Genomic DNA, 14,325 nt, shown 5'->3' with positions numbered 1-14,325 from the left:
GAAGAAAAAATATATCATTAAATAGTTAATTAAAAGGAAAAAATTAAGAAAAAATATGAAATAATAAGATTTATTAATTAATAATAAAAGCAGAAGTTGAAAATAAAATGATGAGTTAAATTAACAAAGAAAGAACAATAAAAGCAAGAAAAATAAAAAAAAAAAGAGCTTTAATGTTTTAAATTAACTTTTATTATTAAAATATTACAATCCAAAACAAATAAACTGTTTTTATTAAGCACAAGTTATAATAGCAAATAATGAAGAAAAAATATCAAATAATAAATGATTATTAAATAATTAAAAATTGAAATGAAAATTAAGTTAAGATAGCTAAATAATATTTGTTTCAATATAAATCAAAATTAATCATGGATGATAATTTCTATAATAAAAATAATTTATTTAAATAAATTGAAAGTTAAATATTTAAAAATATTAATAAATAACAATAATAATATTAATTAATAAAATATACCTCAGATAAATATGGAGAACCTAATAAGATAAAATTGAAGAGTTTGTTAACTTTTTATATTAATAAATATAACTTTACATGATATTAATAAAAAAATAAATAATTACTTCTTTTAAATTGTAATATTTTTTAATCAATTATATCATTTTTTTTTTTTTCAAAAATAAATATTGAATAGCAAATTATGGATTTTAATTAATTATAAATGGATAAAAAGAACAAATAAAATATAATAATTAATTATCAAATATTAATTTATTTGGTTTTATGAAAAGATATCACAGAAATATTAATTTAAAATTAATTACTTCATGTTAATATTTTTATTTAAAACATTAACTTAAAAATATAGTAGGAATTAGAGATGAATATTTAGTTAAATTTGAAAAAATTATAGTAATAAATTAATTAATAAAAAATCAAAATTCTGCAAACTTTTTTTTTGCGACTTATATGACTTATATGGTAATCTACGGTATATAATTTAATAAGATATAATCTAACACTAAAAGTTTCAAATTATTTGATCGTTTTTGGAGAAACCGTAGGGCTTGCTTAAGAGGAATTAATATATTGAAGTAAATTTAATTTTTAAATTTTTTATTTTTTACAAATAATTTATTAACCACCAAAAATATGAACAACATTTATAAATAAAAAATCAATAATAAAATTTAAATATCTATCTATGTATCTATTTATATTTTTGGTTAAATAAACTTTTTCAAAATATTGAAAAATAAAATATAAAACATTATTGAAACATTTAATATTTATTCATCCTTTTTTCGCCACTTGTATATCATAAGAATTATATCTCAAAGACAACTAATCTTTTTGATTTAAGATACTTACTTATTATTTTCAATTCTTATGATTCATTCATTGAGCTAAAAATTTTATAATTTTTTAGTTTAAATTTTAAATAAATATCAAAATGAATAAACTTTTAAATTAAAAATTATTTCTTAAATTAATAAATAAAATAAATTTGTGGAATAAAAAAGATAAAAAAATAAATCAAATAAAAGCTATCAAATAATTTTATAGACCTTTTTTGTTTTATATTCATTTTTATAGTTAAAAAATCACAATCCAAAACAAATAAACTGTTTTTACTCAAGGGAAACTGTCAAATTTGTGAGATTAATGCAATTTGCTAAAGCAGAACCTAAGCCTGATGCACCTTCCTCACCAATTTAATTGCCTCTTTTTAAATATTGAAGAAAAAATATATCATTAAATAGTTAGTTAGAAGGAAAAAATGAAGAAATAATATGAAATAATAAGATTAATTAATTGAAAATAAAAGTAATAGTTGAGAATAAAATTATGAGTTATATTAACAAAGAAAGAACAAAAAAAGCAACCACAATAAAGAGAAACAAAAAAGAGCTTTATTGCTTTTAATTAGTTTTTATAATTAAAAATATCACAATTCAAAACAAATAAACTGTTTTTACTCAAGGTAAAGTGTCAAATTTAAGAGATTAATGCATTTCGCTAAAGCAGAGCCTAGACCTGATGCACCTTCATCACCAATTTAATTGTCACTTTTTAAATATTGAAAATATATCATTAAATAGTTAATTAGAAGGAAAAAATGAAATAATTTAATTAATTAATAATAAAAGTAAAAATTAAAAATAAAATGATGAGTTAAATTAACAAAGAAAGAACAAAAAAAAAGCAATCACATTAAAAAGTAAAACAAAAAAGAGCTTTATTGCTTTTAATTAGTTTTTATAATTAAAAATATCACAATCCAAAACAAATAAACTATTTTTACAAAAGGCTAAGTGTCAAAATTGAGAGATTAGTGCAATTTGCTAAAGCAGAACCTAAGCCAGATACACCTTCATCACCAATTTAATTGCCACTTTTTAAATATTGAAGAAAAAATATATCCTTAAATAGTTAATTAGAAGGAAAAAATGAAGAAATAATATGAAATAATAATTAATAATAAAAGCAAAAATTGAAAATAAAATTATGAGTTAAATTAACAAAGAAAAAGACAAAAAAAAAGCAAGCTCAATTAGTTTTTATAATTAAAAATATTACGATCCAAAATAATTAAGCTGTGGTAACCCAAGGTAAAGTGTCAAATTTGAGATATTAATGCAATTTGCTAAAGCAGAACCTAAGTCTGATGCACCCATTGCACCAATTTAATTGTAACTTTTTAAATATTGAAGAATGAATATATCATTAAATAGTTAATTAGAAAGAAAAAATGAAGAAATAATATGAAATAATAAGATTAATTAATTAACAATAAAAGCAAAAATAGAAAATAAAATGATGGATTAAATTAACAAAGAAAGAACAAGAAAAGCATGAACGTTTAAAAAAAAAAACTTTATTGTTATTAATTAGTTTTAATATTTAAAAATATCACAATCCAAAACAAATAAACTATTTTTACTCAAGGTAAAGTGTCAAATTTGAGAGATTAATGCAATTTGCTAAAGCAGAGCCTAGGCCTGATGCACATTCATCACCAATTTAATTGATACTTTTTAAATATTTAAGAAAAAATATTTTATTAAATAGTTAATTAGAAGGAAAAAATGAAAAAAAAATATGAAATAATAAGATTAATTAATTAATAATAAAAGAAAAAATTAAAAATAAAATGATGAGTTAAATAAACAGAAAAAGAAGAAAAAAAGCAAGAAAAATAAAAGGAAAAAGGAGCTTTATTGTTTATAATAAGTTTTTATAATTAAAAATATCACAATCCAAAACAAATAAACTATTTTTACCTAAGGCTAAGTGTCAAAATTGAGAGATTAGTGCAATTTGCTAAAGCAGAACTTAAGCCTGATGCACCTTTATCACCAATTTAATTGTTACTTATTAAATATTGAATAAAAAATATATCATTAAATAGTTAATTTGAAGGAAAAAATGAAAAAAAAAAAAAATTAAATAATAAGATTAATTAATTAATAATAAAAGCAAAAGTTGAAAATAAAATGATGAATTAAATTAACAAGAAGGAACAAGAAAAACAAGAACGATAAAAAGAAAAAGGAGCTTTATTGTTTTTAATTAGTTTTTATAATTAAAAATATCACAATCTAAAACAAATAAACTGTTTTTACCCAAGCCAAAGTTCCAAATTTGAGAGATTAATACAATTTGCTAAAGCAGAACCTAAACCTGATGCACCTTCATCACCAATTTAATTGTTGCTTTTTATATATTGAATAAAAAAATATCATTAAATAGTTAATTAGAAGGAAAAAATGAAGAAAAAATATTAAATAATAAGATTATTAAATTAATAATAAAAGCAAAAGTTGAAAATAAAATGATTAATTAAATTAACAAAGAAAGAACAAGAAAAGCAAGAACGATAAAATGAAAAAGAGCTTTATTGTTTTTAATTAGTTTTTATAATTAAAAATATCACAATCCAAAACAAATAAACTATTTTTACAAAAGGTCAAGTGTTAAATTTGAGAGATTAATGCAACTTGTTAAAGCAGAACATAAGCCTGTTGCACCCATTGCACCAATTAAATTGCCACTTTTTAAATATTGAAGAAAAAATATATCATTAAATAGTTAATTAGAAGGAAAAATTGAAGAAAAAATATGAAATAATAAGATTAATTAATTAATAATAAAAGCAAAAATTTAAAATAAAATGATGAGTTAAATTAAAAAAGAAAGAGCATAAAAGCAAGAACAATAAAAAGAAAAAGAAAAAAGAGCTTTATTGCTTTTAATTAGTTTTTATAATTAAAAATATCACAATCCAAAATAAATAAACTGTTTTTACATAAGTTTAAGCTTCAAATTTGAGAGATTAATGCAATTTGCTAAAGCAGAACCAAAGCCTGATGCACCAATTGCACCAATTTCATTACAACTTTTTAAATATTGAAGAAAAAATATCATTAAATAGTTAATTTGAAGGAAAAATTATAGAAAAAATATGAAATAATAAGATTAATTAATTGAAAAAATAAAATTATGAGTTATATTAACAAAGAAATAACCAAAAAAAAGCAACCACGATAAAAAGAAAAACAAAAAAGAGCTTTATTGCTTTTAATTAGTTTTTATAATTAAAAATATCACAATCCAAAACAAATAAACAGTTTTTACTTAAGGTAAAGTGTTAAATTTGAGAGATTAATGCAATTTGCTAATGCAGAACCTAAACCTGATACACCCATTGCACCAATTTCATTTCCACTTTTTAAATATTGAAGAAAAAATATATTATTAAATAGTTAATTAGAAGGAAAAAATTAAGAAAATAATATGAAAAATAAGATTAATTAATTAATAATAAAAGCAAAAGTTGAAAATAAAATGATGAATTAAATTAACAAAGAAAAAACAATAAAAAGAAAAAGAAAAAGGAGCTTTATTGTTTTTAATTAGTTTTTATAATTAAAAATATCACAATCCAAAACAAATAAACTGTTTTTACTCAAGGTCAAGTGTCAAATTTGAGAGATTAATGCAATTTGCTAAAGCAGAACCTAAGCCTGATGCACCCAATGAACCAATTTAATTGCCTCTTTTTAAATATTGAAGAAAAAATATTTCATTAAATAGTTAATTAGAAGGGAAAAATCAAGAAAAATATGAAATGATAAGATTAATTAATTGAAAATAAAAGAAATAGCTGAGAATAAAATGATGAATTAAATAAACAAAGAAAGTACAAAAAAAAGCAAGCACAATAAAAAGAAAAACAAAAAAGAGCTTTATTCCTTATAATTAGTTTTTATAATTAAAAATATCACAATCCAAAACAAATAAACTGTTTTTACTCAAGTTAAAGTGTTAAATTTGAGAGATTAATGCAATTTGCTAAAGCAGAACCTAAGCCTGATACACCTTCATCACCAATTTAATTGTTGCTTTTTAAATATTGAAGAAAAAATATATCATTAAATAGTTAATTAGAAGGAAAAAATGAAGAATTAATATGAAATAATAAGATTAATTAATAATAAAAGCAAAATTTAAAAATAAAATGATGAGTTAAATTAACATAGAAAGAAAATAAAAACAAGAACAATAAAAAGAAAAAGAAAAAGAAAAAGAAAAAGGAGCTTTATTGTTTTTAATTAGTTTTTATAATTAAAAATATATCACAATCCAAAACAAATAAACTGTTTTTACCCAAGTTTAAGTTTCAAATTTGAGAGATTAATGCAATTTGCTAAAGCAGAACCTAAGCCTGATGCTCCTTCATCACCAATTTAGAAGGGCTAAGCGACTCGAGTGGGCGAGTCGGAGGGTCTTAGCAGTGATATCGGGGGTTCGAATCCTATACCGCCCCCTTTATTTCGAAAAATTCCATGTAAAAATGTGAATGTTACCAGCGGTCTCCTTGGTAGGAGGGAAGGGCCAAATCTGATAGGAGGTAAAGAGGAGGCCCCATTCTGAACAGAAGATCTGGAATACAAATGGGAAGCGAGCATAATGCGTAGTCAAATCATGGAAGATTAGTAGAAATGCCATTAGGGTGTAGGTGACCCTTCCCTTCTAGTATATTACCCACAATTATATATAAATAAATTGGTATACGTATAATAATAATGTATAAGTAATTATATATAGGGCCCCTATCCCGAGTGCATGTAACCATGTGCGAGTATGTATGTATGTATGTATCACCAATTTAATTGCCACTTTTTAAATATTGAAGAATAAATATATCATTAAATAATTAATTAGAAGGAAAAAATGAAGAAAAATATGAAATAATGTGTTTAATTAATAATTAGTAAAATTAACAAAGAATGAAAAAAAAAATATGAAATCACAATAAAAAGAAAAAGAAAAATAAATTAAAAGAGCTTTAGTGTTTTAAATGAACTTTTGTTATTAAAAATATTACAATCTAAAACAAATAAACTACTTTTATTAAGTGTAAGTTTTAATAGCAAAAAATAAAGAAAAAATATCAAATAATAAAAAATGAATAAATAATTAAAAATGAAAATGAAAATTAAGTTAAGATAGCTAAATAATGTTTGTTTTAATAAAAATAAATAAGTAATGATGATAATTTCTATAACAAAAATAATTTATTTAAATAAATTGAATGTTAAATATATAAAAAATATTAATAAATAAAAAAATTAATATTAATTAATAAAATATACTAGAGATTAATAAGGAGAACCTAATGAGATAAAAGTGAAGAGTTTATAAACTTTTTTTATTAATAAATATAAATTTAAATTATATTAAAAAAAAAATTAATAATTACTTCTTCTAATTTTTTATATTCTTTAATCTTTAATATCATTTATTTTTACTCAAAAATATTGAATATCAATTTATGAAATTTAATTAATTATAAATAGATAAAAAGAACAAATAAAATATAAATTAATTATCAAATATTCATATATAAATTTGGTTTTATGAAGAGGTATCACAGAAAAATTGATTTAACATAATGATTTAATTTTAATATTTGTACTTAAAACATATACTTAAAAATATCGTAGAATTAGAGATGACCAGCTAGTCATATTTGAAAAATTCAAGTAATTAATTAATGTTCTTAAATTTTATAAAAATAATCTTCATCAGTAGATTTTTCTATTTTAGCTATGTAATCAATTATAAGAATATTTATAATTAAATTGATCATCCAGCAATTATTTGTTATTCATACAGTTGATATTGAAGATGCAATAAAAAAATACGGTAATTCACGTGGCAAGCTCACATGTGCGCAGGCATTAGTTTTTAACGCCAAAGCGCACTTAATTTTTTTGAAAATACTAAAATTAATTTCAGAATTCATAAGAATTTAAAAGTTAAAATGGTGTATATTTCATACCATATATATCATACATATTTTTTATAAAATAAAAACTGTATGAAAAAAGAAATAAATTTATTCTTTGTTTTTTTATTTGATTAAATTATTTTTAATAAGTAAGGATAATTAATTAATTAATAAACCTATTTTAACATTTTGTAATATAAAGTTATTTATTTTATACAATTAAAGATTATTATTTTCTTGAAAATTAATTTTCAAAATTCCTCACTTTCTAGAGATTCTACAACTTTAAATTCCTTCTAATGTTAGATTTAATAAAGACTTAAATCTTTATGAGCTATACTCCTTTAAGAGCTAATTCTATTCATAGACTAAGAATTTTATTAAAAGAAAGAAGGAGGAGGTTTGTGTATTAAGTACTAAGAAGGAAGTGAGTTAATTATTGCCATAGAAATTTGATTATTAGTGATATTTTTGTTGTAGAAGAGTCTTTTTTTGTGGTTTTGGTATATTTAATATTACTAAGCAAACTTAATAGGGTTGCTGATTTTGTTTAAGCCTTTGTCAATTTCTCTCCATACTTTGAAGAACTTCTTTTCTTCATCTGTTCCCATAAGCTAGAAGGATATTATTTATCTGCTACACTCTCTGAAAGTAAGTCTTTGATTTTTCTCCAATGGTAAAACTTTAATTCTTTCTACCCAATCATCTATTTCCTAGTCTGTTATTTCAATTTTGTGCTTTATTATATATTTTCTAACATTTGCCTTTGCTACTTCTCTGGCAGCTTTTTCAGAATTGAAGAGAAGCAAGTTCTGTACATCTTCAATTTATTTCTTTTTTTATTTTTTCTCTTATCTGTACTACTCAAATCTTTTATACTGCATATAGTTGTTTAATCTATACATGAATTCTTTTACACTCTACATTTCGTTATTATCAATATAATAAAATTGTTGGGGTTATGCTACAAACAATTCTTCTTCCTCTTAATTCTTTTGGAAGTCTTAGTTTTCTTCATTAATAGCATCTTGAATGTTAGGGACAGATAGCAGTGGAGTTTTATTATCTTCTTCAATTTCCTATTCATTCATTTCATATGAGAATCTATACAAATTATTTTAATCTTCATCTATCTGTAGAGTTTCTAGTGTTTTATGTTAGGCTGAAGATGCTCTAACTGCTTGTTTTTAATTATTTTCACTGTGTCTATTCTATTGTGGAAGTTAAGAAATTTGCTTACTTTTAGGAGAAGCTGGAATAGATTTGAATTATTTGGTTGGATAGTTTAGATTTTAATTAGTATTAATTAAATTACTCGATGAAAGCTGGATATTTTTCGTTGAAAGTAGAGAAAAGTTTTCTTATTCAGATGTTATTTAATTGTTATGGTTTGTGTTTAAACAGTAAGAAGAAGTTTGAGTGTTTTATACGTTTCCTTAGATTAATCTTAAGTTAAATGAATTGGTGGTGTTTTATGCTTTATTTTATGGTTATATCTAAGGACTTGCTTTACTTGAATCCAAATTAAGTCTATCTTGATTTATTGATATCACTTACTATGAGTTTGTATTAAACTAGGTCGTCTAAAGTCTAGATGTATTTTAAGGAGAGCCTGTTTAAGTTTCTGACATACAAGAAACCTGAGTTTTTGCTTTGTCTTTAGCTTTTAATTTGAGGGAGTTAAAAGATATTCTACCTGCAGCGAGAGAAGGACTTGTAAGGAAGAAGTTACTCTACCGTTTATTTGTATTAGCACTACTAGGATGAGATGGTATTTAGGTAGGAGATTAGCTATATTTAAGAGAGTGAAAGTTTTCAAGGTTGTGTTTAACATTTTTATTTTATTAAATTGTATTCACTTATGTAAAATTCTAACTATGAGTTAAAGATTAGATGTTGAATGGCTATTCTTCGCTAAAGTCATAATCTGTTTTAATATCATGTGCTTTGAAGGTATTTTTAATCTAGCGACGATGTGCATTCAACGAAGTCGTTGGAATCGCATGTTTGAGCTAAGATTTTGTGTTGTCTTTAGAATAAATTTGTTCGATTTCGAATTTATGAATTTTAATCTTGTTGTTTGGAGAAAGCAAATATTTTCTTAGGCTTTCCTATAAATGTTAATTTTTATTCACATTTTATTTCATTTGATTGAGTGCTGAAAATATGGTTTTATGAACATCAATTTCCTATTTTTTCCTTTCGTATTACTCTGACATTTCAAATTACTTATCTCTTTAGTATTTTGAGTCGAGGTTAATCATCTTCCACAAAAATGCTGCAGCTTGGAAAAAAACTATAAAATGATTTCGTCAATCTTTCTCTTTAAAAATCACAAAATGGATAAATAAATAGATATTTGAGCAGCTTGTTTTATTTGTTTACTTTTTATTAACTTTATGGATGTAATATGACTTAAAATATAATTATTAATTATTCAGCTCACAAAAAACCAAAGATTAATTAATTAGTACAACCTATAAAGACTTTACAGAGGGTTGAATAAGGCATAACAAAAAATAGGTCAATTTTTAATTAAATAAAGTAATTAAAGTGAATGTATGTATGACTGAATAAATGAATAATTATATGATTTTAGTAAAGGAGAATTGAAATTTACAAATAAATATATGAACAAAGAAAGAATATGATTTCTAGAGAAATAATAAAAGTAGAAAAAAATAAGAAAAACAATCAGATTCAAGTAATTTAAATAAAACATCCTAAATAAATTAATGTATAAAACTCTATTTATAAATTGAATGAAATAGCTAAGAATAGATTGAATTAAAATATAAATATTACTTACATCTTATTAAAGTAATGAAGTATTAATTTTAAATATTTGATCCATTTAATTTAAAAATAAATATCCTTGAAATTTACATTCAATCTATCTATCTTTCTTTCTATCTAAAACTAAAAAATAAATAAATGAACTTCTAACCATCAAATAGAAAAAAAATATATAACAAATCTTTTTCAGCCCAAAAATAAACCAAATAAATATTTCAATATTATTTAGTGAATCAATAATTTAATAAGATTGAATGGAAAATATTAAAAAATCTATCAATAGTAATTAATAATTACATTTATTTGTATTAAATTAGAAAGATTATTTAGATGAAATTCAATCGAATTCATTTGTAGGTAAAAAATGTAAAAACATTTAATCTACCACACAAAAAAATGTATAAATAAATATTATTAATTAATAAATGTTTATTTTTTATTCACTTAAAATCTGTTCTTAATCTTATTATTTTTCTTATATCGTCTCTACTAAAATCACCTGTTCCAAGAGTGCAAAACTCTTATAGCTCCTAATTATTCTCTAGTTTGAGAATTTCACAAATAATTTATAGTCTCTAGAAGCAAGGCTTTACATTAGCAAGAGTGACGTTCTATAAGAAATTTACAATATCTATTTTTGTTTTAAGAAAATTAAAAAAAATTAAATTAAAAAAATATCGCTTTTAAATAAAATTATTTTCTTTTTAACCCAAAAATTTAATCAATTTCTTTTATTTAAAAAAATAATAAATTGCTCACTCCAAAAATAAAAACAAACAAAATCAATCTTTTTTTACTTCTTATTTCTTTATCCAAAAGAAAAGCGCCCATCAAGTGGTATTTTTTATTATCAGTAATGACTCTCTCGAAATTCTCGGCTAACATTTAACAAAATTCTGTCATAAAAAGCTCATAATTTTCCTTAGTGAACTGATTCTTCCATTGATTTAAGTATTAACTAAATTTCATTTTTAAATCAGTAGAGTAAGTACTTCCCTTTTCATATTCCTATTACTATGACTCATTCATAGTAAAATTAATATTTTTTAAATCTTCTAACTAAGATTTTATAGTTAATTTCAATTAATCAACTAAGATTTTCATCTTTTATTTCATAAACTCAGAAAAACGCAAATCATTTATATCATTAATTTCTTCTATAGAAGCAATTAGCATACCATTATCTTCATCTGGAAACAGCTCCTAAACTGATTACAAAAGTTGCTAGCTGAGTTTCTAAATGTAGGTTTTCAACTATTTTTTATGAAAAGCAATTAATCTAAAAAATCAATTTAAAATAAAAAATTTTAAGTTTAACAATATTAACAATAATTTTTAACATTGATATTAGTTAATTTTATGTTGATAAATCAATCTCTAATAAATAAATTTATTAAATGTTATTGAGTTTACCATTTAAATATTATTAAAAAGCACAGTCACAAAGGTATTATGCACAATATATCTGTTATTAAATGAGATAGCTTAAGTGTTAAAGTTTTCTCTCTTTAACCACTTTGAGATTAATTTTTCATTAATGTAATAAACGTCTTCGTGAATAACTTATTATGAAATAAAATTGAGAATAGCACAAGCTGTTGACTTGTTTAGAGATTCAAGAGCTCTAAGAGCACAATTTTTAATTATAAAGAAGATTTCATCTAAATATTCATGCAATTTTTAAATATTGAATAAACTTTCTTCAGATTCTATAAAATTAAAGAAGAAAACTTTATCAAAATTCCATAGTCTGATAAAAGCAGGAGAGTCTTTGATAATTTAATTAATTTAATTTTTAGTATAACTTTTTTAATATTTCAAGAAGTGTCCCATCACTTCGAGCATTTTGTTATTGGTTTGCATTTAAACTACATTTTATTTGACTAAGTTCATTTACTTAGCCTTATGTTCTTGCTTCAAAGGTTCCTTTTCTATCAATTCATTAACAATTTATATAATGTGCTAATTAAAATGCTCATTTTAATTGGAAATATTTGAAACTTCTTCACAAAAGAAATCCACTCTATCAACATCCTTTTGATATATTAAAATTATTATTTTATTTTCAGATAAATTGAATAATAATTACTTGCTTAGAAGCATTATGGATATATTCAGGATTTATTTTATCTATTTCGTAGTAGTTGTATAACTTTTTATAGAGACTGTTGATGTAGCTTTCAGCTGTTTCGTTCACAAGCTTTTTTAGGATAGTAAAAATACCTTCTAGCTTGTAAAAAGCATAAATGTTATCTTTATATGTTCCAATAGCTTGTGCTAACTTTTGAAGAATATTAATATAATGCTGAGAAAATGGGAAGTTGTAATCTTTAAAATCTTAATTGCTCTTGTAATTTGTTGGAACTTTGGCAAATAACTCATTCTCTATTTTTTATAATTGCTCTTTTAACTCCATTTAATATACTGAAATAACTCTATCCAAGGAGTTCTCAGAAAATCCTAAATACTCTGAAAGCTCTGTGCATTTGTGCAATCTCACAGTATCATTTTTTTTAAGTGCTTCTTCAAATTCATTTTTAGCCATATCCACTAATTTTTTAAACACTTCTTCTTTATACTCAAAATCTTTCTATTTATGGAAATTTTTTAGAAAACAAAAAACAGAATTGCAAAAATAAAATAAAATGAATTTCAAACCAAAATTTAAAAATAAAAAATAATCTTGATTTATTTTTACTTTGTTAAACTCGCATATTAAATTCTGCTAAAACGTTTTATAATTTTTCATGTGGCGGTTTGCTTCATCTATATTTTTTGTTTCTGCACATTTATCTAAAAGAGGTAGAATTCTTCTCAGCTCTTGAAAGGCTGTCATAGTATTTATTATTTATTCTATATTCATTTTCCTATACTTTAAAGTTTCAAAATTCATTAACGCGCTTTGTGAAATATTTTGTATTTCTTAAACAGACTATTCAATCGTTTTTGAGTGCATTTACAACTCTTTAAATGCAATTTATGATTCTTATAATCCCCTAGTGAGATTTGAGTTTTTATTCTCGCTTTCTAAAGAAATAGGCATCTAACTCAACTTGCTTTCGATTGCCTATTTTTTATTTTTATATTGTTACTTCTCCTTTTGAATATGCTTTTCTAATTCTTCCAACATTTTAAAAATCTTTTGCTTTTATTAATATGATTGTTGTTCAATTGTAAATTTTTTGAGTTACGAATTTATTAGGTTTTAATAAATATCTTAAATTAAAATAATAAGATATATTCTTTATATTTACAAATAAATATACGTGTAATTATTATAATTTCATTCAATAACCTATTATAAACTTTATTCTATAAATTGATATTTTATTTTATACTCTTATCAAATATTATTTATTTTTATGAGAAAAAGTTTGTTTAAAATATTGAAATTTATAAAATTATTTATTAATTTTTGATGAAATTTAAATATAAACAATTAAAATAAAAATAGTAATTCAAATAAAGATATAAATAATAATTTACATTGTTAATTTAAAATCAACATTTTTGAGATAAGTTAAATATTAACAAAGAAAAGATTTACATAATAAATAAAAATATTTTTTCGTTTATTTTTCTCAAAAAAAAGGAGTTATTATAAAATTTGAAAGAATATTAGCTTAATTAAATTTATTTTTTCATAAAAAAATTAATTATTATCATATTATAATAAGTCCGCTAAGTCTTGCAGTCTATAATATGATTCAAAAATTAATTAATTAACTAATTATATTATCTATAATAGATATTATATATATATAAATAAATAAAAATTAAATTAAATTTAGCGTTAGCTTATATATTTATGTGTCAATTATATTCATTCATTCATTATTATTTAAATTGAATAAATATTAGCTTAATTTTTATAAAATGTCATATTAATTAATTTTTCTATTTATATCATCAAACAAATGGAAATAATTAAAAATAGTAACAAAGATTTACATTTTAAATAAAAGATTTTTAGACAAACAAAAATATTTTTAAATTAATTTTATTAAAAAAAATATTTATTATTGTAAAATAAAATATTAGCTAAATTAAATTTAACAATACAATACCGTTTTAATTAATTTTTCTATTTATATCATCAAACATGTAAATAATTATAAAATAATCTAAAAAGAAAAAGCTCACTCTCCACATTAGAAACCATAGAAAAAATTTACAAATTTTATTCTATTGCCTTTTTTTCTCTTAAAGTTGAATAATTAAGAAATGTTGAGGAGGCCATAAAAATTAATTATATATAAATAATGAAAAA

General features: G+C 21.5%; 3 protein-coding genes across 3 annotated transcripts; all 3 read right to left on the bottom strand. All coding sequences in view use genetic code 6, as the record gives it.

Annotated features, from left to right (window-relative positions):
* Positions 1-1,566: 1,566 nt before the first annotated feature.
* Positions 1,567-5,934, bottom strand: TTHERM_001228935 (cyclic nucleotide-binding domain protein, putative; the record flags this gene model as incomplete). Its single annotated transcript, XM_012799110.1, has 13 exons — positions 1,567-1,687; positions 1,942-2,031; positions 2,268-2,357; positions 2,543-2,659; positions 2,907-2,996; positions 3,247-3,336; positions 3,589-3,678; positions 3,927-4,016; positions 4,272-4,361; positions 4,601-4,690; positions 4,932-5,021; positions 5,278-5,367; positions 5,633-5,934. 13 exons carry the CDS (start codon positions 5,932-5,934, stop codon positions 1,567-1,569), a joined length of 1,440 nt encoding a protein of 479 aa, XP_012654564.1.
* A 1,576-nt stretch (positions 5,935-7,510) lies between these two features.
* Positions 7,511-9,478, bottom strand: TTHERM_01228930 (hypothetical protein; the record flags this gene model as incomplete). Its single annotated transcript, XM_001029939.2, has 1 exon — positions 7,511-9,478. One exon carries the CDS (start codon positions 9,476-9,478, stop codon positions 7,511-7,513), a length of 1,968 nt encoding a protein of 655 aa, XP_001029939.2.
* A 1,017-nt stretch (positions 9,479-10,495) lies between these two features.
* On the bottom strand, positions 10,496-13,185 carry TTHERM_01228920 (oligomeric subunit 4, putative; the record flags this gene model as incomplete). The annotated part of the gene is made up of 5 exons (XM_001029938.3): positions 10,496-10,686; positions 10,853-11,309; positions 11,469-12,089; positions 12,145-12,645; positions 12,754-13,185. 5 exons carry the CDS (start codon positions 13,183-13,185, stop codon positions 10,496-10,498), a joined length of 2,202 nt encoding a protein of 733 aa, XP_001029938.2.
* Positions 13,186-14,325: the final 1,140 nt, after the last annotated feature.

This window comes from Tetrahymena thermophila (assembly GCF_000189635.1).
Source record: "Tetrahymena thermophila SB210 genomic scaffold scf_8254512, whole genome shotgun sequence".
Lineage (NCBI taxonomy): Eukaryota > Ciliophora > Oligohymenophorea > Hymenostomatida > Tetrahymenidae > Tetrahymena > Tetrahymena thermophila.
This window is presented reverse-complemented; position numbering and strand designations above follow the sequence as displayed.